Source organism: Typopeltis vanoorti, chromosome 24 (genome assembly GCF_054136105.1).
Source record: "Typopeltis vanoorti isolate ZY-2024b chromosome 24, IOZ_Tvanoo_1.0, whole genome shotgun sequence".
NCBI classification, from domain to species: Eukaryota; Metazoa; Arthropoda; class Arachnida; order Uropygi; family Thelyphonidae; genus Typopeltis; species Typopeltis vanoorti.
This window is the reverse complement of record NC_143572.1, coordinates 76,679,949-76,706,165: the sequence shown is the minus strand read 5'-3', so window position 1 is coordinate 76,706,165 and position 26,217 is coordinate 76,679,949. Positions and strand designations below refer to the sequence as shown.

At 34.2% G+C, this 26,217-nt stretch overlaps 1 protein-coding gene across 2 annotated transcripts in view; it reads left to right on the top strand.

The window, feature by feature from the left end:
• The window catches only part of LOC150093418 (RNA-binding protein FXR1-like), a 272,912-nt gene that overhangs the window by 227,362 nt on the left and 19,333 nt on the right, over window positions 1-26,217 (top strand). Inside the window, exon 13 of one of the 2 annotated variants that reach the window (XM_090413280.1) lies at window positions 12,216-12,432. In XM_090413280.1, the coding sequence (XP_090269406.1) occupies window positions 12,216-12,432 (217 nt within the window). Of the gene's footprint in view, window positions 1-12,215; window positions 12,463-26,217 lie in introns of both variants that reach the window. The other variant, XM_090413279.1, reaches the window with a different exon arrangement.

Here is a 26,217-nt window from a genome sequence, read left to right as displayed (position 1 = left end):
CTGGTAGTCATAGAAACAGTTTAAGACCACTGATGAGTAGATGACTCATCATTTCTACATTCATAGTATGTGCATTTGAAAAATAGTAGCCAGTTGGGTTATGAACAGAAAGTTAGACTTTAGAAAATCCACATTTAAAGGAAGAAAATCAAAAACATTTCAGATTAGTTAATGGCATTAGGAAAGAGAACTAATAAACTTGATGAAATGGTACTGAGAGAGTTTTGGCCAGAGCAGATCACAAATATGAGATTATAAGTAGAGAAGACGTGATACATTAGAATAATCATATGTACAAATACCATCTTGGAAATGAAAAGTCATAGAGTGCAGTTGAAAAAACTGAGGTGAATAGTGCTTGAAGAAGAGCTGAAATTTGAGTTTTCTGTTAGGAAAAGTATACACCTGCATATAATATAGTCTTGTTGCCTTGCTTTTCATGGTTATTTTGGTTGAGTTAAAAGTGGAAGATACATGGAATATACAGTAATGAATTCCTTGGTGAGCCATGTATTTCAAACATCCTCTGTAAATTGCACTCTCAACAGTGTCCACACACACACCACTGTACTCTCTCCAGGCTCTATTAAAAACAAGCTAATTTGCTAGTTGACTTGGAATCCTTCCATCAACACTAGGTTTGATCCAGTATACTATCTTGCAGCCTGTTTGCAGAATAACCATTTTAAAGCTGGACCTCTGAGAAGAAGAAACATTAGTCTCTTCGTGATCTCTGATATACCGTATTTTTTAGTGTATAAGATGAATCCTACTTTTTCAACCCCAAAATTAAGAAATCAATATTTTAAACATAAAAAAAGAACACATTTGATATTTTTTTTAAATATTCAAAGTATATTTAATTAGGTAATATTTTAAAGATACATCCTAAGAAATATGCAAAGCTCTCAGTTCCTGACACATCATTTTCTTCCTCTTTTTTTATTTTCGAACATTTTTATGGGCTAGTGCTCAAAATATTATTAATGCATTAACTTACCTTGCCAATGAGTTGCGGATGTATGAATAGTTCGAGAGTTCTGATTGGTTTATTCAGAATCAGCTGTTAATGAAGCCAATCAACATAGTTAACAAAGGCTAGTGATTGGCAGAAGCCTATTCGCAGAGACAAGGTACTGGCAGTTTTGCCACAGCAACCACAGGCCTCTAAACCGGTTACCCTCCCCCGTGTATAATACGATCCCCAATTTTTGGTCTAAAAATTTTAGATAAAGGTATCGTCTTATACATGGAAAAATATGGTAATTCTGAAAACCTTACTTATTTTGCATGCTCAGAAAAATGTGAGGAAACAGCAAACTGGGGCTTTAATCTTCAATCAAAACATATTATTGGAACACCTCAAGCTTCCAGTAGACAAACTAGTGGTATTATGCCAGGCGATGAAATTTGTTTACTATTCTTTGGTTAATTCTTTTGGTAAGTCTCTAACAAAAACTTTTTTTGTAATGGGACTTAGTACACAATATTCTCTGTTGGTTGAAACTAAATTCAAATATTGATTTCCGTCACTAATACAAATCTACAAGGGTGGTCTGAAAAGTTCTTGCCCTCGACCATAGATGACAACGCTATTGGCAAGATTTTTTTTTCTCAATTGGTACATCTGTCATACGCATCCATGTGAAATGGCCATTCTATCAAGTAGTTGGTATTATACAGCTGTCTGAAGCAAGATTGTTGTCTGTATCCTTAAAATGGATAAAATTGAGAATCGAGTGGTTATAAAATTTTTGTAAAAGTAGGTTTAATGCCAAAAGAAATTCATTAGAAGTTCATAAAAGTTTATGGGCACTCTTCTCTTCGTTTTCGACAATTAAGAAATGGGCTGCTGAGTTTAAACATGGTAATACCAGCCTTGAAGATGATCCATGTGAAGGATGTCCAAAAAGTGTAATAACATCAGAAATCATTGATCAAGTGCATGATATGGTAATGGATGACTAGTGAGTGAAATTGCTGAGAACTATAGGCATTTCAAAAGAACGTATAGGATATGTTTTGCATGAAGAATTGCAAATGAAAAAGCTTTGAGCAAGATGGGTGCCGTGCTTGCTCACAGCAGATCAAAAACACACTCGCATGAAAATTTCTGAACAGTACTTGGAGTGTTTTAACAAGAATAAAACTGATTTTGTTCATTGATTTATTACTATGGATGAGACTTGGATTCACCATTACACACCAGAATCCAAATAGCAGTCGAAACAGTGGACAGAAGCTGGTTGTTCAGGGCCAAAGAAGACAAAAGTCGGTTCCATCAGCAGGAAAGGTCACGGCATCTGTGTTTTGGAATGATAAAGGCATTTTGTCTATTAATTATCTTCAAAATGATAAAACAATAACCTGGAAATATTATTCCGATTTTTTAACCAGACTAGACGAAAAAATTTGTGAGAAAAGACCTGGTTTGCAGAAGGAAAAAAATCATCTTTCATCAGGACAGTGCACGTACCCACACAAGTGTTGTGGGAATGGGAATATTAAGGGATCTGCACTATGAATTGTTGGAACATCCATCCTATTCCCCAGATTTGGCTCCCTCTAACTTCTATCTCTTCCCGAAACTAAAACTCTTCCTTGCTGGTCAGCGTTTTTCTTTGAATCAAGACGTGATTGCAGCTGTAAAGGGGTATTTTGCATATCTTACTGAGAACCACTACAGGGACAGGATAATGGCTCTGGAGCATCACTAGAATAAATGTATTTTTGAAATTATAATTATAAATTTTAAATCATGAATTCACTGTTAGGCCAAGAACTTTTCAGACCACCCTTGTAAATCATAGCACTCCTGCACATTTTTCTCATTCAATAAATGAGGTTTGAAAAATTAATTTAAAAATGTAATTTAAATTTTCAGTTTTTTCTTAAACTGTTAGATCTTTTTCAGGGCCGTTGCCAGATTAATTGTTGCACCCTGAGGCAAATAATTCTGATGGATTATAAGACAAAAATATAAGAAAATCTCCAATTGCTATTTTCTTTTTATTACAAGAGAAACATTCATGCAAAATGATTACATAATAATATTAATTAATTAAATTTGCCATATGAGGATATTGCATAATAAAACTGTTAATAAGCTCTTCTAAATTTAAATTATAAGCTATATCTGCCTCTATCGATATAGTCACTAGACCAACCAATCTTTTTTGGGTCATTGCTGTTCGCAAATAATTTTTAATCTGTTTAATCTTGGGAAAACTTCTTTCCGCACTTGTTTTGCTAGCAGGAATTGTTAGCGTAGCGATGGGGCCTACCACAACATAGCTGAACAAGCGCCCTTATTAAGCCGTGTTGTTGGTACTGATCTTTTTTTTAAATGTAACATTTTGTTAAAAGGGTGAAATGAGGTGGATTGAATTGGGGGGGGGGGGGGGTTAGCTGCCATATTACAAAAATAGCGCCAATGGTAAATACCTGGTTTTTACTCGTGTACATTTATTTTTATACTAGATATATTTCTTATACATGTTTTACTAACAGCTTCAGAAGGTTGCTTAAGTAAAAACCAACAAAAATAAATAACGTTTTCAAACAGTAGGTAATACCTATAAGTTAAAAAGACTGGAATGATAGTTTAATCATGAATATCATTAGGCATGTTACGTCCGGTCTCTATATTGTTGTGTAAACTTTGTATGTGATTGCTAGCATAGGAGAGCTCTTTAATGTTTCATATGCTCATGACTTCATGATATCGTTATTCACGTTAGTGATATCGTGAAGTATCATTTCTTGATTTCTATTTAGTGTATACCTTTTGAGCAAATGATCTTGGGAGACTCCTTGAACAGTATATTGAAGTAATTCTCTTCTAAGCATGGAGGATGTAGAGGATGCATACCAATTTACCGTGCGGTATTCTTTGAGAATGTACATTACAAGTTTGCTTTTTTTCTTCCCTTTTGTTTTTCAACATTGCCTATAAGTGCTTTGTTGCAGATTTCAGAACTTCTCCATTATGACCTATGTGTATCTTTCCACAAGGACAGAGAATCTTGTATACAACATTTATAAAATGGAACTTTGTGTTTTAGGGGAGCATAGAAACTTTGTAAGGTGTTGAAGACTTTGATGTTGATTGCCTTTTAATATTTTGGTTCTTTTCTTGATGTGTATTACCAATGTATGGAATGGATACCATGCCTTTGTGATTAATTTCTGAGTTATCACAGGATGGTTCGTCAGAAAAAATGATTCTTTGGTACCTTTTTTTGAGTATCCCTGGAGGAACTGATTAAATAAGATTGGAACTTCTTGTTTTTGTTTGATTTCATTGTTTTTTTTTTTTTTTTTAGTATGTTTAAAGAAGCTCTATTTTTAAATGTTTTGATTATACCTAATTTTTGTTGAGGTGATGGAATGAGTCTGTGTGGGTTTCTTTCCTATAGACTTCTAATGATAATCCTCCAGTGATGTTTTTGTTGACAAGAATGTCAAGGAATGATAATTTTTCTTTCTTTTTTTTTTTTTTTTTTTTTTTTTTTTTGCTTCTAGGACAAGGTTTGAAATCCACAACAAAGAATATATTATATATAGGTGACATTGAAAACAACAGGGAAGAAAAAAGCAGACATACTGCATATCCTCCATGCCCCACTTAGAAGAGAATAACTTCAACAGATTGTTCAAGGAATGATCCTTCACGCCATCTGGAAGTCATTAATTAACATGCATAACATTAAAGACCTCTCCTACACCACCAGCAGTCACATACGGAGTTTACACAGGTGTAGAGACTGCACATAACATGCCTAATGATACTTGTGATTGAACTATCATTCCAATCTTTTCAACTTACAGATTTTAACTGCTGTTGGAAAATGTTTAATTTTCTTGACCAAAAAGCTCTGGAAAGACTTTTAATGGGATTATATTAATCAAGTGCATATAATAAACTATGTTATACCAACTAGTTTCACCAAAAAACTAGTTGGTATAACATAGTTGTTTATTATATGCACTTGATCAATATAATCCCATTCAGTCTTTCCAAATGTTTATTTTATTTTATTTTTATATTTTACTTATGTTAGAAATTTCCTGAATGTGCTGTTAGCCAGTGTGTCAGCAGCAAAACATATAGAGGAAATACATCAAGTAATATATAAATAAATAAATAAAATGTATGCAAGTTAAAACCTGGTGTTTATTGTGCAAGCAAATCTATGCAGTACATAACCAAAGAAGATCCTGTGGTTTAGTTATAACAACTTATATTTAACTTACTATTTGGCACAATTTGAAAATACATACCTTATTGTTGGTTACTTCAGTGGAATGTAAGAATTAATACTGGTGTTTCTTGGCACACAAAATTTTGTAATAAAAGTATACACCAGATAATAAAATGATCAACTTTATATACACAGGTTAATGCTCTGGATATATTCTTGGTAGTTAGTTTCGAACTGGATCATTTTATTCACCAATATTATAATTATATATAATATAGTTATAATATTGCTTTCTTACATTTGTCTCTGTATTCTGTAAATGCACAAGCTGTCTTATTTGGTGGAACTTTCTATATGCTTTCTTTTTTTCTTTCACTGCCTCTTTAACTTCCTGTGTCCACCATGGAATTCTGATTTTTTTTTATCCTTGCAGATAACCTCACCACATGTCTCTCTGGTTGAATCAATCAATGTGTCATTTAGGACTTGCCAATGAATCTCCAAGGTTTGGTTCCTGTTCTCAAACTCTTTCATTTTTTCTTTAATATAAAATCATATAATGTATGTATAGTTTGCATTTTAGATGAAGGGTCGATTGTCATTTCATGTTTTGCCCATGAAGGAGATTTTGGTAGCAATATATTGATTAACACCTCAACTAACGTCAAAGCTCTGCTCATTATCTGGGTAATTGTGTTTAACGATGTGTCTTGCCTTTTCCACTATTATTAATTAAGGATATTTGATCATTCATTCATTTCTTCAAGAATATGCCTTCTTGAATGGGTTTCCTTTGTTACTGAAAATTTTGAGGTCATAGTTGCAGATCTTATTTTGTCTGCATTTCACACAGTTGTTCTTATGATATATGTTGCTGAGTTTAAGGAAGCACCTATATCAACTTGACAATCACCTTAACAGTTGCAATTTTATATCCAGGGAGCTGCTTTTCTTTGCATCTTTGATTATATATACTTTCACTTTCACTAATTTTTTGGCATCATGGTTCAAAAAAAGAAATGACTTTTTCATCAATTCAAACATTACTGTATGTATTGAATTACTAAGAGTATAGTCACTATTGTCACAGAATTCCAGGAATTATGTAAAATTGGGGGATTGTCATTTTACTGAGCCTTTGCAGACGAGTGCTATAATGAAATAACATTGCATGGGGTAGTGGTGACCAGGTTATTAATATATGTGTGTGTTTGAAGTAGATTATATATCGCATCAGTATCAAATTCCTGACATGTATCCTCACCAGGTGTACAGGATGTTATGATAGTACTACATGAAAAACTTACATCATTACTAATTTCCTATCAACAATTTTCCTCCAAATCAATCTGTTACTTGTCAAGACTCTAACATCATCAGGTGCTATATTTCTGTCTTCTAAGGCACTTTTTACTGTATTAATCTGCCTATATCTTGGGGTCTTCCTCCGGGTCTTTTTCCTGCCAACTTGACAGAGAACACTTGTTTTGCTAATCTTTCGTCTCCTGTTCTGTTTAAGTGACCATACCACCTGAGATTAGCTCTGCTAACGCATTCCTGGATGCTGACAATGTCAAGTTCTTTCCTAATATCCTCGTTTTTATTATATGATATTGTCATTGATGCCATCTGTTCATGCCCATAATCTTTCTCAGAACTCTCGTATCTGTGGTTTTTAGTCTTTGGTAAAGTGTTTTATATAGAAAGTATTTTACCTTCGGTATAATAAATGTTAAAAAATGTTAAAAAAATGCCACCTTTACCACAAGTTGCCTTGGTCTTGCACTACCTGTAGGATCAGCTAGACTTGCATCACTTGCAGGCGCAAACTTGACTGTGTGTCTGTTTGCTTACTTGGGAAATGGAATAAAACCAGGTTTAAAATTGCTTGGTTTTTTTTAACAAAGCGTTTTATTTCAAATCCAGCTCTCAGATCCATAAGTTAAAATTGGTTTGAATGCTGTCTTGTATGCATTGAATTTAGTGTTTTGACTAATTTCTCTCTTACTCCATATAAATTTACTCAGTTGAACTTCATACCATACTGACGTTGTTGATTCTGTTGTTTATTTTTAATTTACCATCTTCACTAAAAATCGTGCCTAAGTAGCTGAAATGTTTTATTTGTTCTATAGGTTCTCCATTCACAATGCAGTTGATATTTTCAAAGTTTTTGCCTATTTTCATTGTCTTTGTCTTGTTATTGATGATTTTCCTACCATATCTATTCAACAGTTATTCAATTTAGTCAGGGAATCTTGTAGACTTGTAATGGATTTATTTAAAAGTATAACATCATCTGCATAAAGAGCTGAGATTAACATCTGCGATTTTGATATCAGGTTTAATACCACTTTCCTTCATAATGTAAAACTCTCACACCAGATTTAACATCAAACCATCTTCCTGTACTTTCTTCAATTCTAACTGCTCACTTTCATCTCAAATAAAGACTAAGTATTGCTTGATATAATGCCCTACTGACGCTATACAACTATAGCATTTTGAATAGCTTTCCTCTTGACACCTTGTGATATGACTTTTGCAGGTCTACAAAACTTGAATACAGATCTTTGTTATATTCCCGTGATTTCTCAACTATTTATTGTAAAGTGAAAATCCTGACAGCCTTTATTTGGCCTGAATCCAGCTTGTTCTTCACCAATCTTCTCTTTCATGATCCTTCTCAACTATTTCTCAAGTATACTTGCATAAATCTTACCAGGAACACTCAGTATGGAAATACCTATGTAATTCTCACATTCAGTTTTATTTCCTTTTTTATATATGGGTACTATGAGAGCTCTACTTCATCAGGAATTTGTCCGTCTGTCCATGCCTTCTGAACTATGCAGTGCAGCCACTGAAATCTCCATACTTCTGCATTTCTGGTCGAATATCATCTGCTCTCACTGCCTTTCCACATTTCAGGCTTTTGGTGGCTTTTTCTACACGTATGGATATGTATTCCTGATTGCATGTGTGTTGAATGTTTTTTTTTTTTTTTATCATGTGCTGTCACTGCTTGTTTCATTTAGCAATCTTTCAAAGTACAGGTAACCCTCATATGACGTGGTACTTATAAAATGTGGTTTCAATATAAGACGGTCTACAAAGTGTAGTAACCTTTTATCTTTTCATATATTTTTCAACGCACGACTTAAAAATCTAATTTTGTCTTCGTTAAATTTGAGTCTGCCCGTTTCACGCATGTAGTTATAAGTAGCGAATTTATATTGGGAAAATACCCTTTAGCATGCACGTACATCAGTTGTTTATCATATAAAGTGTTTATTGTTGATAATTGTCTTCGTTTTCTGCCAGGAAAGCACATTAAAAATCGTGTGTTAATTTCAAGCTGAGCACTTTATTTTTTGGTGAGTTACATACAATATGTAATGCTTTTTTTTATGTTAAAAAAAAAAAATTATAGTAATTGACACTTGGAGCACTTTTGCGATATGCGTGTTTGTTAATAGGGATAAATCCACCTACTGTAAACTGCCAAGGTAACAATTGAACAAGACTGAAGATACATTCGATTTCGATCAGCACATGAGACTCAACCTTCGAACTTCTTCATAAGTGCACCAATCTCTTCAATAGTGAATTAATTAATGTGGAAATAGATTTAAATGAGAAGAAACTGGTACAATTAATAGATGACGTCGAACCAACTGGCAGGGAAAGTTCTGCCGAAGATTCTGATTGTGATGAATCCATGAAAGAATTCAGTTTAAAGAAATTAACAGAAGGATTGGACTTGGCAAAAAAGTTAGGAAGTTATTTTACGGATAATGATCCGTCAATGGAGCTATCCGGAAAATTCACGAGGCAATTGGATATTTGTTTAGCTCCGTATTATGAACTTACCGTATATTACGGCGTATAAGTCGTCTTTTCAGCATTGAAAAAAAGTACTAAATTTTTTAGGTCGACTTATACGCCGGGTCAAAAATTGATTACTTACCAAGAAAAAACTAGTATGTATCATACTCTGTTAAATTTATTAGCAATTAGATGTTCAGCCACTCGTAAATAAAGAACATCTACGAAATGTTAGTTTTGAAGACAGTGATGATGATTAAAATATGCACTTTATTTTATTTTGCCTAATACATTGATACATTATATGCAATGAAGTTTACGTACAATTTATAATTTTTTATAATTTTATACTATGTATTTGTTTTTCATAGTTTATGTTTTCTTAACTTACCTGAATTAAATAAAAATATTTTTTTGTTGGATATGTCATTGTTTATATAATCTTTAAAAAAAAAACGATTTCGGAACCTAACCCTACTTTTTCTATGTGATCTGGTTCTCGCATAACATGATTCATATAACACGGCATTTTTGTAGAACCTAACATCTGCGTTATACGAGGGTTACCTGTAATTACTTCATACATCAAGGATATCTTTTTCTCCAGTTTTCATGTCACCTTTATCATCTCTAATTCCTTTTAGAGCACTTTTTCTACAATCTCTGGAATATTTTGCCACCTTCTTGATATTTATTTTCTATGTTCTTACCAAAGTCTTTCCATGATTTTTGTTTATCTAGTTTTACAGTGTTTAGCTTTCTTATATTTGTTTCTGTATTCTGTAAATGCACAAGCTGTCTTATTCGCTGTAACTTTCGATATGCTTTCTTTTATCTTTCACTGCCTCTTCCTGTGTCCACCATGGAGTTCTGCTTTTTTTTTATCCTTGCAGATAACCTCACCACATGTCTCTCTGGTTGAATCAGTCAATGTTTCATTTAGGGCTTGCCAATGAATCTCCAAGGTTTGGTTCCTTTTCTCCAACTCTTTCACTTTTTCTTGAATAATGTTTGTGTATTTAGTCTACAGTTCACATATAAGAGCTGTTCAACTTTTATTTGCTTTAAAACTTTCTTACATGTTCTTCTTTTCAATATGAAATTCAGTTTTATCCTGCTCAAGACTAAATAGTGATCACTCTAGTGTACTGCACAGGTGAGAAAACGTCACAGTTAACAATAACGTAGTCATCGAGAGTTTTCTTATTCCTTGCCTCTTCTCTCCATGTGATGAATTTATGCACATTTTTATGTTGGAATATTTTGGTAGTAATAAACAGTCTGTGTCCTGAGCAGAAATCCAATATACATTTGCCATTATTATTAGCTTTGCTTTTTTCTCTAAATTTTTCCAAAATATTTCTGAATGTCTGATAATCATTTCCTACTCTGCTATTTAGATCCCCAACAAGGACCAACTTTTCCTTTTTCCTTGTGTCATTTGCTTTCTCCAAGTCTTTAAAGAAATTCCTCCACTTCTACCTTATGTGTGTTGAGGCTGAAGTGCTGTGAGGACATCATGTTGGAGGTTTAGTGGAATATTTACAGCACTGGAAAAGGATTAAAAGTAATTTTTAATTCTTCCAGTATTTTGTCTCAGTCACTGAGACATCTTCAGGGATTACAAATAACTTTTGTAAAGACACACTCAAATACAACCCAATACTAAGTAAAACAAGTTAATGACTAAAGTCCTATCTAGGTGGTGCATCCTCTATGGGCATTTATAGGTGGCCTAGGATGTAAAGTGGGATCTTTGACAATTAATGTTTCCCAAATTTTGGGAAGTTTTATGCAATTGTATTTATTTAAATTCAGTTGATTTCTGAGTGCCGCTGCAGATTCTAAAAACAGTCTTTCTTTTTTGAATTTACTATGATGGAGCATGGTAGTTTTTCTCTAGAGATCCTGTGGGATGTATCCAAAACATGATCTGCGAGGCCAGATTGACGATAGTCATGATTGCAGATGTATGATTTGTGTTCTTCTACTATGGTCAATCTGACCTTGCAGATCATCTTTTGGATACATCCACAGGATCTCCAGAGAAAAACCACCATGCTCAAATTCAAAAAAGTAAGTCTGTTTTTAGTATCTGCGGCAGCACACAGAAATCAATCAGATTTAAATAAATACGGTTGCATGAAACTTCACAAAATTTGGGAAACATTAATTATCATAGATCCCACTTTATCCTAAGCCACCTATAAATGCCCATAGATTGTGCACCACCTTGATAGGACTTTATAGAGTCACACATGTGTTTCACTTAGTATTGTGTTGTATTTGAGCATGTTGTTACAAAAGTTATTTGTAATCCCTGAAGTTGTCTCAGTGACTGAGACGAAATATTGGAAGCATTAACACGTTTGCTGCCAACTATGAGTATACTCGTATGACGCTTACTGCCGGCAACGAGATTACCGTACTGACCTTGAAGAAGTGAAAATGCTTGGCTTGTGGAGCTAGCAGCAAAACTGTGTATACTCATAGATGGTATATGCTCTGCACAAGCCAGCTACGAGTATGCTCGTATGACGCTTACCGCCGGAAACGAGATTATGGGAACTGACTATGCCGAAGTAGCGTGACAGCGAACGTGTTAAAATTAGTTTTAATCCTCTCCCAGTGCTGTAAATATTCCATTAAACATTATGAACTTCTGCATTAGTAGAACCTTCTGTGGGATCACTGGCTTAAATAAGTCTCATTGTCCAGTTTCCTATTCTGATATTTGCCTACATCACTCTACTTGATTTTGCCTGCCATTCAAGAAGATTAGCCTCGTATTTAGTGTTGACTACTGTAGCTACTCCTTCTTTGTACCATCATTTTACATTATGGTTCAAGTCATTAAGAATACAATTTGGCCAGCTAAATCCCAAATTGCCAGCCCATTCCCATTCGTTCAGTATCCAGGTAGGTACCTAACATAGTGCATCACAAGAAGGTGAGGATTGGGCATTAGGTCAGAAGCGCTAGTCGGTGCTTCGCATTCCCTTAAAAGCTATGTGGGGGGAGTCTCCTCTCAGTATTATAGCTTTGAGCCTTAAGCATCCCATAATATCGGGCTCCACATTTGCAAAGAAATGGAACTGCTCTACTTTAGTTAACATTAAATTTTTATATCCTTTCCCCTTTTAAATGCCATTATAGTGATAGTTTTTTTTTTCCCTTTTTCAGGAAGTAGAGAAATTGCGACAAGAAAAAATGGAAATTGATCAACAGCTTCGAAGTCAAATGGGCTCTTTACCAAGTTTACCGATATCAAGACGTGGACCAGAGCGAAACTACAACTCAGATGTTGAGAATATTCGAGGACGAGGGCATGGTGGCCCACCACGAGGGAGAGGAAGAGGTGGAGGTCCAGGACTAGGCCCAGGACGAAGATGGGGACCAGGTGGAGATTCACGTTATACCAATAATACTGGTACTCATCCTGCTGCTCTCAATGACTACATGGGAAATACAAACAAACGGGGAGGATATAATTCAAGTGCATCTCAAAGAACAAATTCTGCTGGGTTTCCGAGGGGGAGAGATAGAGGTGGGGGAAGAGGGGCTATGAACAGGAACTAAAACATCTGAACCATAAAAATCCACCAAAGTTTTGACCTCTAAGGCCTTTGCAATGGCTAACTGCCATTCAGCTAACTATAAGCTGTGGTGGTCTCAAAACTGGAACATGTCCTAAATGTTTACAAGTGAAAGGTTGTGTTGTGATTGTCTTTAGCCCTCACATTTTGTTCTTTCTCTGTCTCTCTCTCTCTTTCTCTCATTTTTGAAATGCACCAGTCAAAAATGATTAGAATTTTTAAAAGTCTTTTGTATTGCAGTCTCCTTGTAGCATTGACACCTAAAGCCATAGCTTCTGTCTGGAATAAGATGATATAATTTTAGAACGTGAAAATTGTAGCTGTGTGTTGTTTAGCTGAAATAATTTAGCTTACTGCATAATTGATTTAATTTTGCAAGCAATACTTTATTATTGTCAAGTGTTACAAAAATATTCATGTTAAATTGGTTTTAACATGAAATAAGTGCAGATTTAAAGAAGAAAAAACTATTTTCTCTCTTTTTTTTCCCCCTGTTATGCTTTTAATACCTTATGTGTAACTGGTGGCACCTGAGGCCTGCTGAAACTTGACATGATCAGTGGCTAGAGCATAATTCCACTCCCGGATACACTTGCTCTGACATGAATTAAAACCTTGGATGAACCAAGGTATGCCATTTCCCACAGAGGATCCATTTGCAGAAATTTTTAGTTATTCAAAGTCTTCCAGATCGGTTCATTGGCTCCTCTAATATCTATACTATTCCCATTTGAGACCAGAATAAAATGATTATATTTTGATTTGTAAATAATAGTCAGTATGTACACATTTGCTGGAAATTTGTCTAACAGAGGAATTTTTTATGATTATTTAGTGTTAACTTATTTTGCTGTAACACCCTTAAAATATGTTAATGAGATTTGTTACCAGATTTTGATTTGTTCATGAATAAGTTCTGTAGCTTGGATATTTTGAATATTATAAATCTGAGTTAATAGATAAATGATATGTCCTACACAGAACTCATAACCTGCTTATATACACTCAGTATTCTGAATTGTGTATAGAATGCAGTTTAAAGCAAACTCACTTATGTCATATTCATTGACATATGTTGCAATGTCAAGAATATAATTATCTGGTAACAGTTGTCCATTTTTGCATATGCATGCATATTATAAATTACTGTTAAAATAAATTTTGGCTTTTTTTTTTTAATTATATAAGCAAAAATTGCTATTACCACTGTTTATTAAATAAGAAAGTTTTCCTTCTTCCATAACCTTTCACTGTTATATACAATTATTTTGTTTAGTTCAAATTTGCTATGAAGAAAATACCTGGCATATACATCTTTTTCTAAATGCTCTGTACAAGTTTGTAAGCACATATTCTCTTGTGCGTGCGAGAGCCTAACCATCAGGCTTGTTAAGAGCACTATTGACTGATAAGAAAATATTATTGAGCCTCTGTAGAATTGATGGTGAATTCCAAGGACTTCACTGACTTTCATGGATTAGAATCCTGACCTGGACTGCTAGTAATGGACTGCTTCCAGCCTTATGTAGTAACTCTCTACTGGAAATGACATAATTCCAGGATATGTCCCACTCTGCCTGCACAGGTTTTTCTGTGTATATACTAATGGTTAATTCAACAATTGTGAGCAGCAGATTTAGCTTAAGGGCACATAGTTTTTAAGTATTGTATTTATTTCAGATTTAATCATTACTAAAATGTTATTTTTGCTCAAGTGTCTCAGAATAGAAAATTATTTTATTAAAGCTATGTTCTCTAATTTTATTGGCTTACTTCAAATCTAGAAATAAGAAACAGCTCTTTTACTGAATAAAGGGAACTATTTCTGACCATTTTGCATAGTTTTTGATATATACAGTATTTTGAAAGTTTTATATATATGTTAGTAATGTGTTCTTTTTAAAATTGCATATATGCAAATACATTTAGAATAGAATGTTGTTTCTCATTAACATTCCAAGGCAAGAGTGCAAGACATATTCTTGAATTGACTTCTTGATGTGATTGATTTTTATTCCCAAAAAAAAAAAAAAAAAAAAGTGTCATCCCTTAATGAAAAAAAGTCATTTGAAGCAAGCAAAAAAGGTGCTGTTTTCTCACTGCTTGCTAAGCAGAAATGAAAGGGTCATGTGACCATGTTAGCCACCTCATGTATATTATATAATCACCTGATCTTGTCATTTTTATAGTCCAATAATGGTCACTGTTATTTTCATTTTTTTACACTGAGAGGTAATACCCTCTGTTGTAATAAAGATGATGACATGTTTCAAACTGTGTCTGGTTCTCATTATTAAATGGCTCTTCATGCCCAATCCCTCTGGTCACATCCTTTCATCCCTGCTCCAAATTCAAATTTAATTCTTGTGACCTGACTTTTTATGACACTAAATTGCTATGTTGAATTGTTTGATCTTTTTCTTTTGGGATGGCCAATGATCTCATGAACGCTAGTGGAATTTTGACAAAAGGGCTGAAAGGATTACTTGAAAGTTGGCAGAAGGGTTGGGCATTGAAATGTTTTCAAAACACATTAAAGGCTAATTTGATTTAACTAACATACACTAGTCTCACTTTATAAATATATGTAAATTTTTTAAAAGCCCTAGAAGAATGTTTATCCCTTTTTTTCTTGGCTTCACTGTTTAAGAAGACCAAAGGTGAGTGTCCTTTCAGCCCTTCTGTTTCTTTTTCCATAGTATTTAAAGCATTTTCAGACTCATTGATTATTTTATGCTATATGTATGTTATATATGTATGGTTTTATAACTAAGCATAATAGTTTTTGCTCATTATATGTAATGGACAAAACCACTATGCCTAGTTACTGATTCTGTTTAAATACAAATATAGGAATATTAGTTAGTGCTTAGAATAAGATTTTAAAATGCTCAATATCTATACACAGGTTTAAATTAAAACTAGATTTCTCTATGGCCATTCCACTTAAAACATGCTTATAGTAGTTCATTTGCAGCTGTTTTGAGATGTATATTGTAATCTGTAACTTAGAATATATTCTAAATAGCCTTACTGCAAAAGTTGTATTTTAAAATTTTTATTTTTGCCTAAAAATTATCTTTTTAACAGGCTCAAGATATTCTCTTACTCTCATCGTGTATTTTTTTGATTTTGTTTCATTGCTGTGTTGAAATAATTTTGACATAAGTTTATTCTTGTACTTTTCCTGTAACATAGTCTTACTTTTAATGGCTTTTCTGTTTATTCAGAATTGGGTTTATCGGCAGTTCTAGAATTTTCAAATCTTCAGAAACTAGCTTTCATTCAGGAAACAGAATTACCAAACAATTCCGATTACAATAATCTCCCATTTATCTGACCACATCAAGGAAGGAATTTGATGTTCTGATAATTCAAGGGTCGTATAATTACCAGAAGCTGGTTGACATGCAAGGGCTGGTTAATTGAAAGTTACATAAATGGTAAATTACTGTACCATTTAAATATTTCTGACATTTTGACACCATAGCAGTATTCCACTGTGGTATATGGTATGCTATAAAGGAATTAGTGGAAACTGTTTTTTCCAAGTACATTACTGGTTAGTTAGCCACTCTTTTTTTTTTTTTTATTATTTAACAAAAATGCTTTGTCAGCATTAATTAATTGTTTATATGAAAGTTCAAAGATAGATACACTTCATCAAGTACCATCTATATTGCTAACATGGTGTAGTTGCTTTTACAGTTAGCAGTGCTATTATTATTCACATAAAACAAACTTTCAAGTCATGCTAATCTAATTAACAAGTTAATATTAAGATGATCGCTATGAGTTCATTACCTAGCTATCTTTCCCTGTCCAAAGTTTGGCTAAGATATGTTGACAAAATTGCCATTTAGCCCTATGATCACCAGGCTTTACTTTCCTCAGCCACCTAAACAAGCAGTACAGATGCACACATACTGGCCAGTGTATACACAAAGACTGATGCCACCCCATACAGAATATCTAGATGTTATTAGCACACTCAAAACCACAGCCCTGACAATTTGCTTTGATGAGCAGATTCTGAAAAATGATTTTGAAGTAGTAAACAAAATCTTTATTTAAAAAATGGCTACAACAAGAAAACAATACATAGAGTCCTTCACAAAAATACAACCAAAAATAAAATAATAAAAAATTACAGTAAGGCCATAGACAACATACTGCAAAAATACAACATTAAGATCATGTTTAAACCACCACTGAAAATGAAAAAAATCTCAGCTATTCTAAAGATCTCCTTTCTTCCCTTGTTTACCCAAGTGTATACAACATCCATTGCACCTGTTACTTACCTTAAATAGGTGAAACAGGTTGTATAGTCCTAAAATGGAAAGAAGATCATAACACATTAAGTACCTGCGTTACAGAAAAGCACATCTTTATGACCATGCACTTGAAGCATGCCGCTGGATTGACTGGAAAGGTGCCCAGTCCTTAAATTGAAAAACAAAAAACAACAACAAAAAAAAAACAACATAAGAATGTAAATTCAAGGAAGCCTGTGAAATGCTTAGCAACCAAATAAACCTCAACAAAACTGACAGCACATAGCATCCAGAAAAGAAATCCCACATGGTGGATACCAAAAGAAAGATTTGATTAGATAACAATACAGTAAATTCTCAGACAACAAAAAAACTTAAAATAACAGGACTGTAGGAAACTAGTAACTGCTGATGTTGTTTTACTAATGTAATTTCTAATTATGGATTTTAATTTCATTTTTTGTTTGTTTTTTTATTTATTTGCACCAGAGGTCAGGCTATGATCAGCAGTTGATCAAAGTAGTATGTACCAGTGTAGGTTGTGATGCTGTGTGTATATATCTATACCTGAAGATGCCTTTGATATAAATGTTGAAACATCGCTTTTTCTTTTAATGAAACTTTCTCTAACATGGCAATGTCTCCATAATTATTTATAATAATGATTGCTGATCACCGTGTAACCCTGAAAGTAAGAATAAATCATCGAGGTAGAGTTTCAGAATGATTGGCACAGAGCTCTCACAGTACCTATTTATTAAAAGGGGAATAAAACAGTGAGAATTACAGCAGAATTTCTCCATTAAGTGCTCTGGGTCAGGACCATATTTTCACTTTAAGACAAATAGCGAAGAAATCATGTTAATATAACAAGGATTTTTATTTTAAGGCATATGACAAGATGTCAAGAGAAAAGGACTACAATTATAATGGTATAAATGAGACAATATGTTGAGCAATACATAGTCTATATTTGATTGTAAGTCAGCATTTAGAATTGAATTAGGCATAGAAAGATGATATGTAAATTCAAGGGTGTAGTGCATGCTACCTTCACATTATGAAGGAATGTAGCATTAAGCCTGATCAGCTCTTTAATTTATGCAGATGATGTTATAATCATAATTAAATCCAGTATAAGTGTGCACATTCCATAACTAAATTTGAATGGCTGCTGTAACAAATTTGGTATGAAAATGAGGGAATGTTAAAAACATCAGCTGCCTTCTGAATGGGAAATCTTTAAAACATAAACTTTCAGGCACAGTTTTTAGTGAAGATAGCAAACTAATTACGGAAATAAACAGAATGAGGAAAGTTGATGTGGTGTGGAGTGAGCTGCATAAATGTATACAGAATAAAGATAAATTTGTCAAAATGCTAAATCAGCAGTATATGAGACTGTGTTCAAACCAGTTTTAAGTTATGGAAAAGAAAAATTATAGTGAACTGGCTGTGTAATATTCTTGCGATTATAAATAATGAAATCTTTCATAAGCATTCCATCACAAATAGAGAAGTCAATAGTTGAAAACTCTAGCAGAAGCATGTAGAGGTTATGTACAGTTTAATATAATATGAATATTTTTTCTCTATTTAATTTCGTCTGTCCTTTTAGTAATTCAGATTGCATGCAGTGAGTTTTGAGAGTAGCATTTGCATGGAATCCTATGATAATTAAAATTGACCTGCAGTAGGGGAAAGAATGTTGCAGGTAAAAATGTGATATGTCACACACACACACACACACGTATACAGTGCTTGTTTTTGGGATGCTGTCAGTGGTACACTGACAACATCCCAAATATGCAATGGTACACTGTGCCATTGTGTACTGACACCTTTATTGTCAGTAATGCAGATTTGGACATCAGATGCGGTGCATTTAGAAATTTATAATATTCAGTCATTTTTACCTATTTACTTCATGTAAATAAACTAAATATTTAATAAGATACATTTTTTAATATGTCTATTGTTAAAATTTATGCTTAATAAACTGCATGTTAGCAACTTAATTTGTTCTTATTCCGATATCATTATCACACTATGAAGTAAAAATACCAGTAAATAATTTTTTAGTTTTTTTCATATCCCGTTAATTTTCAGTTTTTAGTGCAAGCAAATAATGAGTACCAGCACCTATTTTTGATGATAAAAAAAAAAAAGCAATGTGTGTGTGTGTGTGTGTGTATACCTCCCCCCTACATATATACCCAAGGAGCATTGTGAAAGTAATGTCTTCTATATTTTCTTTCAATTTGATTATGGCCAAAAACTTTGCACATTGAGTGGACAGCAATAATGTCTAGTTCCCTCGTAGTGAGTGGCATTGCAATTGGTCACGAGTGCAGCATCCGGGTAGTTCAAAATGGCAGCAGTTATAGGTGCATGTATAAAGCAAAGAGTGATTTGAATTCCTTACTGCAGAGGATGCTAGTCCAATAGAAAATCATATCTCTCTGAAAAATGTACATGGAGACAAGAACAGATGTTGGGTAAAGCACTGAGAGCAGTGAACCTACGGTCAGAGACTAACCTTGATACAAACTATTGAAGTAAAAATACCAATAAATATTTTTTTCTTTAATCCCTTTAATTTTCGTTTTTTAGTGCAAACAGAGACTAACCTTGATGCAAACTGTGTTGCACAATTCACAACCTGTGAATTGTGCAACCCAGTCGGTATCGGAAAACCAGTGGTGTTGACCATCATTAATGGGTTCAGCCACAACAAATTTTGTTCACAGTTGGTTCTGAATAAATTTTGCTGAACAGCAATTATAAAGAAGACCAGAAAGTTATAATGGAATTTCTCTAGAGCTAGGAGAATGAGGAGGAGGGATTTCCAGTCATAGTTACAGGTAATACAACACTAGTTCACCATTATGGCCCTGGAATGAAGAAATAGCCCATCCATGGAATGCATCATCTCAATCACTGTGCAAGAAGAAATTCAAAAGATAGTTTCCATTGAGTAAAGGCTTAGCAGCCATATTGTGATAGAAAAATGGGATCTTGGCTTGTGGGCATTTTGGAGAGAGGTACCATGAACTGAAGTTCAGAATTGTATTGTGGAGACATTGCAGAAATTGGAAATAATGCATCCATGGAGTTAACTCACTAGAAACTTGAATGGGGTCCTCCCCTGCATCACCTTACACACAAGAGATGCCATTACAATATTTGGCTGGACTGATCTTCCCTATCCTACCCATATTCTCTACCCTTTGGCTACCACCTGTTTGATCTTCTGAAAGATGCCATTTTGCAGATGAGCTGAAATTTGCTATTTGTGAAGAGCTCTGACCTAGGAGTAAAGAATAACAGGATCATATACAGATCTTATTCAGTAGTGGCAAAAAGCATATATAGAATGATGGCATTGTTGAAAACTGAGATGTTACAATGTAATGCTACAGCTTTGTAATGTTCTTGATGTACGGTAACAACACTGCATTTTTGAAATACTGTTTATTTGTCCATAAATGTCAAGAATGTTACTGACAAAGTTTGAGCATTTGCACATTTAGTTAATCCAGTGGGTTTTTTCACTCTGTTTATATGTACTAGTTTGAAGTTCTTATAGCGTTTATGTGTAATTAATTTTTTCTAGTCTTTTTTTTTTTTTTTTTTTAATGCAGATTGTATATGCCTGATAATGTAAGTCTAGTGACTTATAAAACTTGTTGTGTGGTATTGATTTTAATAAAATCTGTTTCTGTTTAGAAACATGGTCTCCACACCAGAAATTAATGAAGATATGCTAAACAATTGAAATATTCATGTTGATTGACTTTAGAACTTTCTGTAATTATATTTATGGTTCAACGTGAATTACTTCACAACCATAATTACTTCCTAATTGGTCATCTCGTAAGTCAGTACCTCATGATCATGAAGCACTGAATTAGGAGATGACCATTCATTTGTTTCGTTAATGTTGTTTTTGTTGTTATCATCATCTCAGGCCCCTGGGGAGTCAGGGACCCATCAAGGGAGGCTATAAATCTCCCAAACCAGCTATAATACCTTCCCTTAAATTCATTTACACTAGATACACTCACTACCCCTAAGGGCAAATTATTCCACTCGCTCACTGCTCTCGGAGAAAAACCTAGCTCTTACCGGATGTTGGAAGCTTATTTTTCACTTGGTTGGACTATAATAAATTTAGTTTAATCCTTTATCCAAGTGTAAGCAAACAAAGTTTGCACCTGAAAATATCTTCAGGACTGAGGTAAGGTAGTACAACACCAGGCAACTCTGAGCAAAGGTGGACCAAGATCCCATCACTCCTTGTCTCAGTATCTCCCATAATGCAAAGCACATCTCCTTGCAGACATGTATACTGCTATGCATTAAAGGAAGGGCCACTACCCAGACCGGTTTCAACCTTTAATGAGGTCTCTTCAGTGGGAGGCAGACCCAAACGTGGAGATACTAAGGTAGAAGCAATAGGAGAGGTCATATTTATCTATAGGAGTTACCAACAGGTGTGTACCACCTTATTGAATTACTCTGGATTATTTAGAGAAAGATGTTGGAAGTTTATTTTTCACTTGGTTAGACTGTAATAAATTTAGTTTAATCCTTTATCCAAGTGTAAGTAAACAAAGCTTGCGCCTGAAAATATCTTCAGGACTGAGGTAAGGTGGACCAAGCTTTCATCACTCCTTGTCTCAGTATCTCCCATAATGCAAAGCACATCTCCCTGCAGACATGTTTACTGCTATGCATTAAGGGAAGGGCCACTACCCAGACCGGTTTTAACCTTTATTGAGGTCTCGTCAGTGGGATAAAGGATAAAGGACACTTGGATAAAGGATTAAACTAAATTTATTATAGTCTAACCAAGTGAAAAATAAACTTCCAACATCTTTCTCTAAATCCAGAGGAATTCAATAATAAGGTGGTACACCTGTTGGCAACTCCTATAGGTAAATATGACCTCTCCTATTGCTTCTGCCCTAGTATCTCCACATTTGGGTCTGCCTCCCACTGACGAGACCTCAATAAAGGTTGAAACCAGTCTGAGTAGTGGCCTTTCCCTTAATGCATAGCAGTATACATCTCCGCAAGGAGATGTGCTTTGCATTATGAGAGATATTGAGACAAGGAGTGATGAGAGCTTGGTCCACCTTTGCTCGGAGTTGCCTGGTGTTGCACTATCCTACCTCAGTCCTGAAGATATTTTCAGGTGCAAACTTTGTTTGCTTACACTTGGATAAAGGATTAAACTAAATTTATTATAGCTCTTACCCATTTCTTGACTGTGAACAACCTTAACTTCCATGGATGCTCCTGTGTTCTCCACATTCCCCGCCTTCCATATAATGAAAAATTTCATCAGTTGAAATGCTATAACACCCATTCAAAAGTTTATAGCCTTCTATCATATCACCCCTCTTTCTCCTGTTAACCAGAGTCTGCAATCTGCCCTCATAATCCGGGTATATTCTTTGCACCCTTTTCAGAGTTTCTTTATCCCCTTGGAACCCAGGAGACCAAATTATTTTGTATAAAATTAAATCATATTTCAAGAATATATTTCTATATTCTTGAAATATGTTTCAAAAAAAAAGTGTTTGAATCAAAAGTGATAGGAGGAATCCCCAACAAAAAAAAACCACTTAGTAATTTGTTAAGAGTATTTATAAGAAAAGTCATGGTTGATCAAATCAGGTAACTAATGATAGACCATTTTGGAAAAAAAAACTTGTTAGAAAATTAGTCTTGAAATATTGTGTTTGGATTATCATAATATCTTGTCCTTGAGCTTATACACCTCCGAATCACGACGTTAGAATAATCAAAGAAAATGTGTTGAATGATTTGCAATTCTAATTTATTACATAAAAAATAATTATTACCAAGTATGAATTAGCATCTTCTAAATCTATGTACTTTGTTGATTATATAACCATGTAAACACAAAAATGTAATGTAAATTATAAAAAAACTTACTTTAAAACATTAACAAAATTAGAATAATTTTTGATGTGGTTCAAAATATTAAAATAATGCAAAAATAAATGCACAAAAATTATAGTCAAAGGGAAACATCGAGATAATTAGTATTTTGTTGCACCCCCCTTAGCTTTTATGACCATTCATAAACATTTGGGCATATTATTTACAAGCGGTTCACAGTCTTTTTTTATCAAAACATGCTCATGTGGTCTGCAGACTAGAAACAAGTTCATTTTTGTCTCACGGGACAACTTCTTCAAAACATTTCTTCATAATTCTCCACAAATTCTCAATGGGTTTTAAATCTGAGCTTGCCAGCCAGGGAATTACATTGATTTATCTTTCTTTTAACCATCTGGTAGTGATCTTAAAAGTGTGACAAGAAGCTGAATAAGGAAATCATCATAACATAAATCTTCTGATGCCAGTAACTTAAAATGCTCAAGAATTTCTTGGTATACTTTGGAATTGACTCCATTGTACACAGCCTACCTGGACCCTCTGTGGTCATACAAGCCCATGCTATGACACAGGTTGCAAATTTCACCAAACATTTTATTCATTCTTTATTAAATGCTTCTTGCTTAAAATGCCAAACACGTATCCCTTGTTGGCCATGGGACACACAAAACATGCTTTCATCATTAAAAAGTATGTTTCCCAGTCCTCCTAATCCCACAACAGTCTTTGCTTACACCATCGCACTCTAGCTGCCTTTTGCTTGGAAGTCATAAGCGGCTTTGTCTAACGCACACATGATTTAAAACCCAATTTGTGAAGTCATCTCAGCATCATAAATTTAGACTCATTCACACCTAGTTCTTTCCATCTCCTGTGAAAATGCCTTACACTTCGGAAGCAGTTTTTCTTCACAACATTCTTCAATCTCCTCTCATCTCTTGATGTAATTATTACCTTTCGACCACTATTGCAGCAATTATTTTGAAAACTCTGGTTATTAGAATACTGTCTCAATACTCTCCGCGCACTTGCTTGAGAACATTTCAATTCAATTCCTTAGCTATAAACTGTTGAGACACCATACGAAACTTCTTAGCTTCCGATATGTCACTCGTTCGACCCATGTTTAGCAAATGATTAACTGAAATCGACATGCAAACGATTCCTCATGCATGAGTCAGTCTCACAGCTACTGAAATATATGGTATTTCTATGCTCTCCTCAAAACCAATAAAAAAAAATTTTTTTTGAAATACTCTAATATTTTGAATTATAAATTGTACATATTTGGTCGGATGTATTAAAATAAAGAACTTTTATTATTAAAAGACCAGAAGATAAATGATAAATATACAAAGAGCCAACAAGTTTCACTAGCCACTGTCTAGCATTTTCAAGGCTGAACTGGTGTGAAAACAAATGCATTAAGTTACATTTAAAACATACACTTTAGTAACTGTTAGGCTTTTACATTTGATCATTCGTGTTTGATGGCATGCATGTGTTCGAATGCTTCAGTCAGAATCCGGTACATGACCACGTGTTGTGTAGTTTTTTGCATGTTGTAGTTCTGTTGAACTGAGAGAGATGATGAGATTTTTCCATATGTCTTTAAGAATAATACCTTGATTTCTATTTAAATTATTGCCTGTGCGTAGTACCATAGCTGCTTCTTTTAAAGTTCTGTGTCTGTAGTCATTCTCGATGTAAGGCATAGAACTGTTTTTCCAATCTATAACATGATTTGATGTTGAGAAATGATGAGCAAAACCAGATGTGATGATTCTATTATGATTGCAATCCCCCACATGTTCCTTCTGTCTTATTTCAAAACTTCTAGAAGTCTGACAATGTAAGAAAGGCCACACGTGCATGGAATTTCATTCCAGGGCATTTGAAGAAAGATACCTCATCTTTGGGTGATCTTAAGATTTGTCTGATCATGGTAGTTGGTTTAAAAACCACTCTGATGTTATGAGCTTTTAACATTCTCGCCAATTTTGTGGAAACTGAATTAATATATGGAATGACAGCTGTGGACACATATTGGGGCACCGTAACACGTTGGTGGTGGTTGTCTTTAAATAGCCATTTGTTTAAAATGTTAGAAGGGTATCCATTAAGAGATAGAGTGTTAGCTATTAGTGACAGTTCTCTCTATACATCTGCTTCTTTTGAAATAGACCTTAAGGCTCTATTACGGAGCATGTGAATGATGCTGTGTTTATGTGATCTATGATGGTTGTATGAATAATGTAGATATCTACCTGTATCTGTGGGTTTCTTATAAATGGACAGTTGGATATTGTTATCTTCTCTCCTCACTAGGATGTCAAGAAAAGGAAGTTCTTTGTTCTTCTCTATTCTATAGTGAATTTGATCTTATTGTGTAGTGAGTTGATTTTGTTCAGAAACGCGAGAAGGTTTTCCATGGTATCCTTCCAGATGATGAACACGTCATCAACATATCTCCACCAAATTGACGGTTTTGGTAAAATGGTGGAAAGAATATCCTTTTCAAGTGTTTCCATAAAAAGGTCTGCACGTGGTGGTGACAGGGGGCTACCCATGGCTAGACCTTCCAATTGTTTGTATACAGTATTGTTAAATTTGATTTCGGGCAATGATGAAACAACTGTGTGATGTCTTGAGGGAAAAGATCTTTCAGAATGTTGACTACCTCTATGATTGGTACATTAGTGAATAAGGACACTACATCAAGACTAGTAGCCATAATGTCCGTTTCTGATATTTTAATACTCTTGATTTTTTCTACAAATTGTTGAGAGTTTTTAATGTAGGTCTCTGTGTGTCTAATTGTCTCAACTCGAAAGATTACTTTGATAAGATTAACTTATTACTAGCAGACAGTTCCACTTACCAAGTCTTAGATAAAAATCCCATCATGAGTAATCATCTGGAGACTAACACTCTTATCTGCAATATGACCGGTTGGTCGGATGAACTTAAAAATAACTTAAATCATTACATCCTATTACTCCACGCTTTTATGGGGCTCCCAAGATTCATAAAGAAAACGTACCTCTTCGTCCAATAGTTGATGGAAGATCCTCGCCTACGTACCTCCTAGCAAAGCATCTGGCAAAATTAAGAACAATTAGACACACAGAGACCTACATTAAAAACTCTCAACAATTTGTAGAAAAAATCAAGGGTATTAAAATATCAGAAACGGACATTATGGCTACTAGTCTTGATGTAGTGTCCTTATTCACTAATGTACCAATCGTAGAGGTAGTCAACATTCTGAAAGATCTTTTCCCTCAAGACATCACACAGTTGTTTCATCATTGCCCGAAATCAAATTTCTTCAAATTTAACAACACTGTATACAAACAATTGGAAGGTCTAGCCATG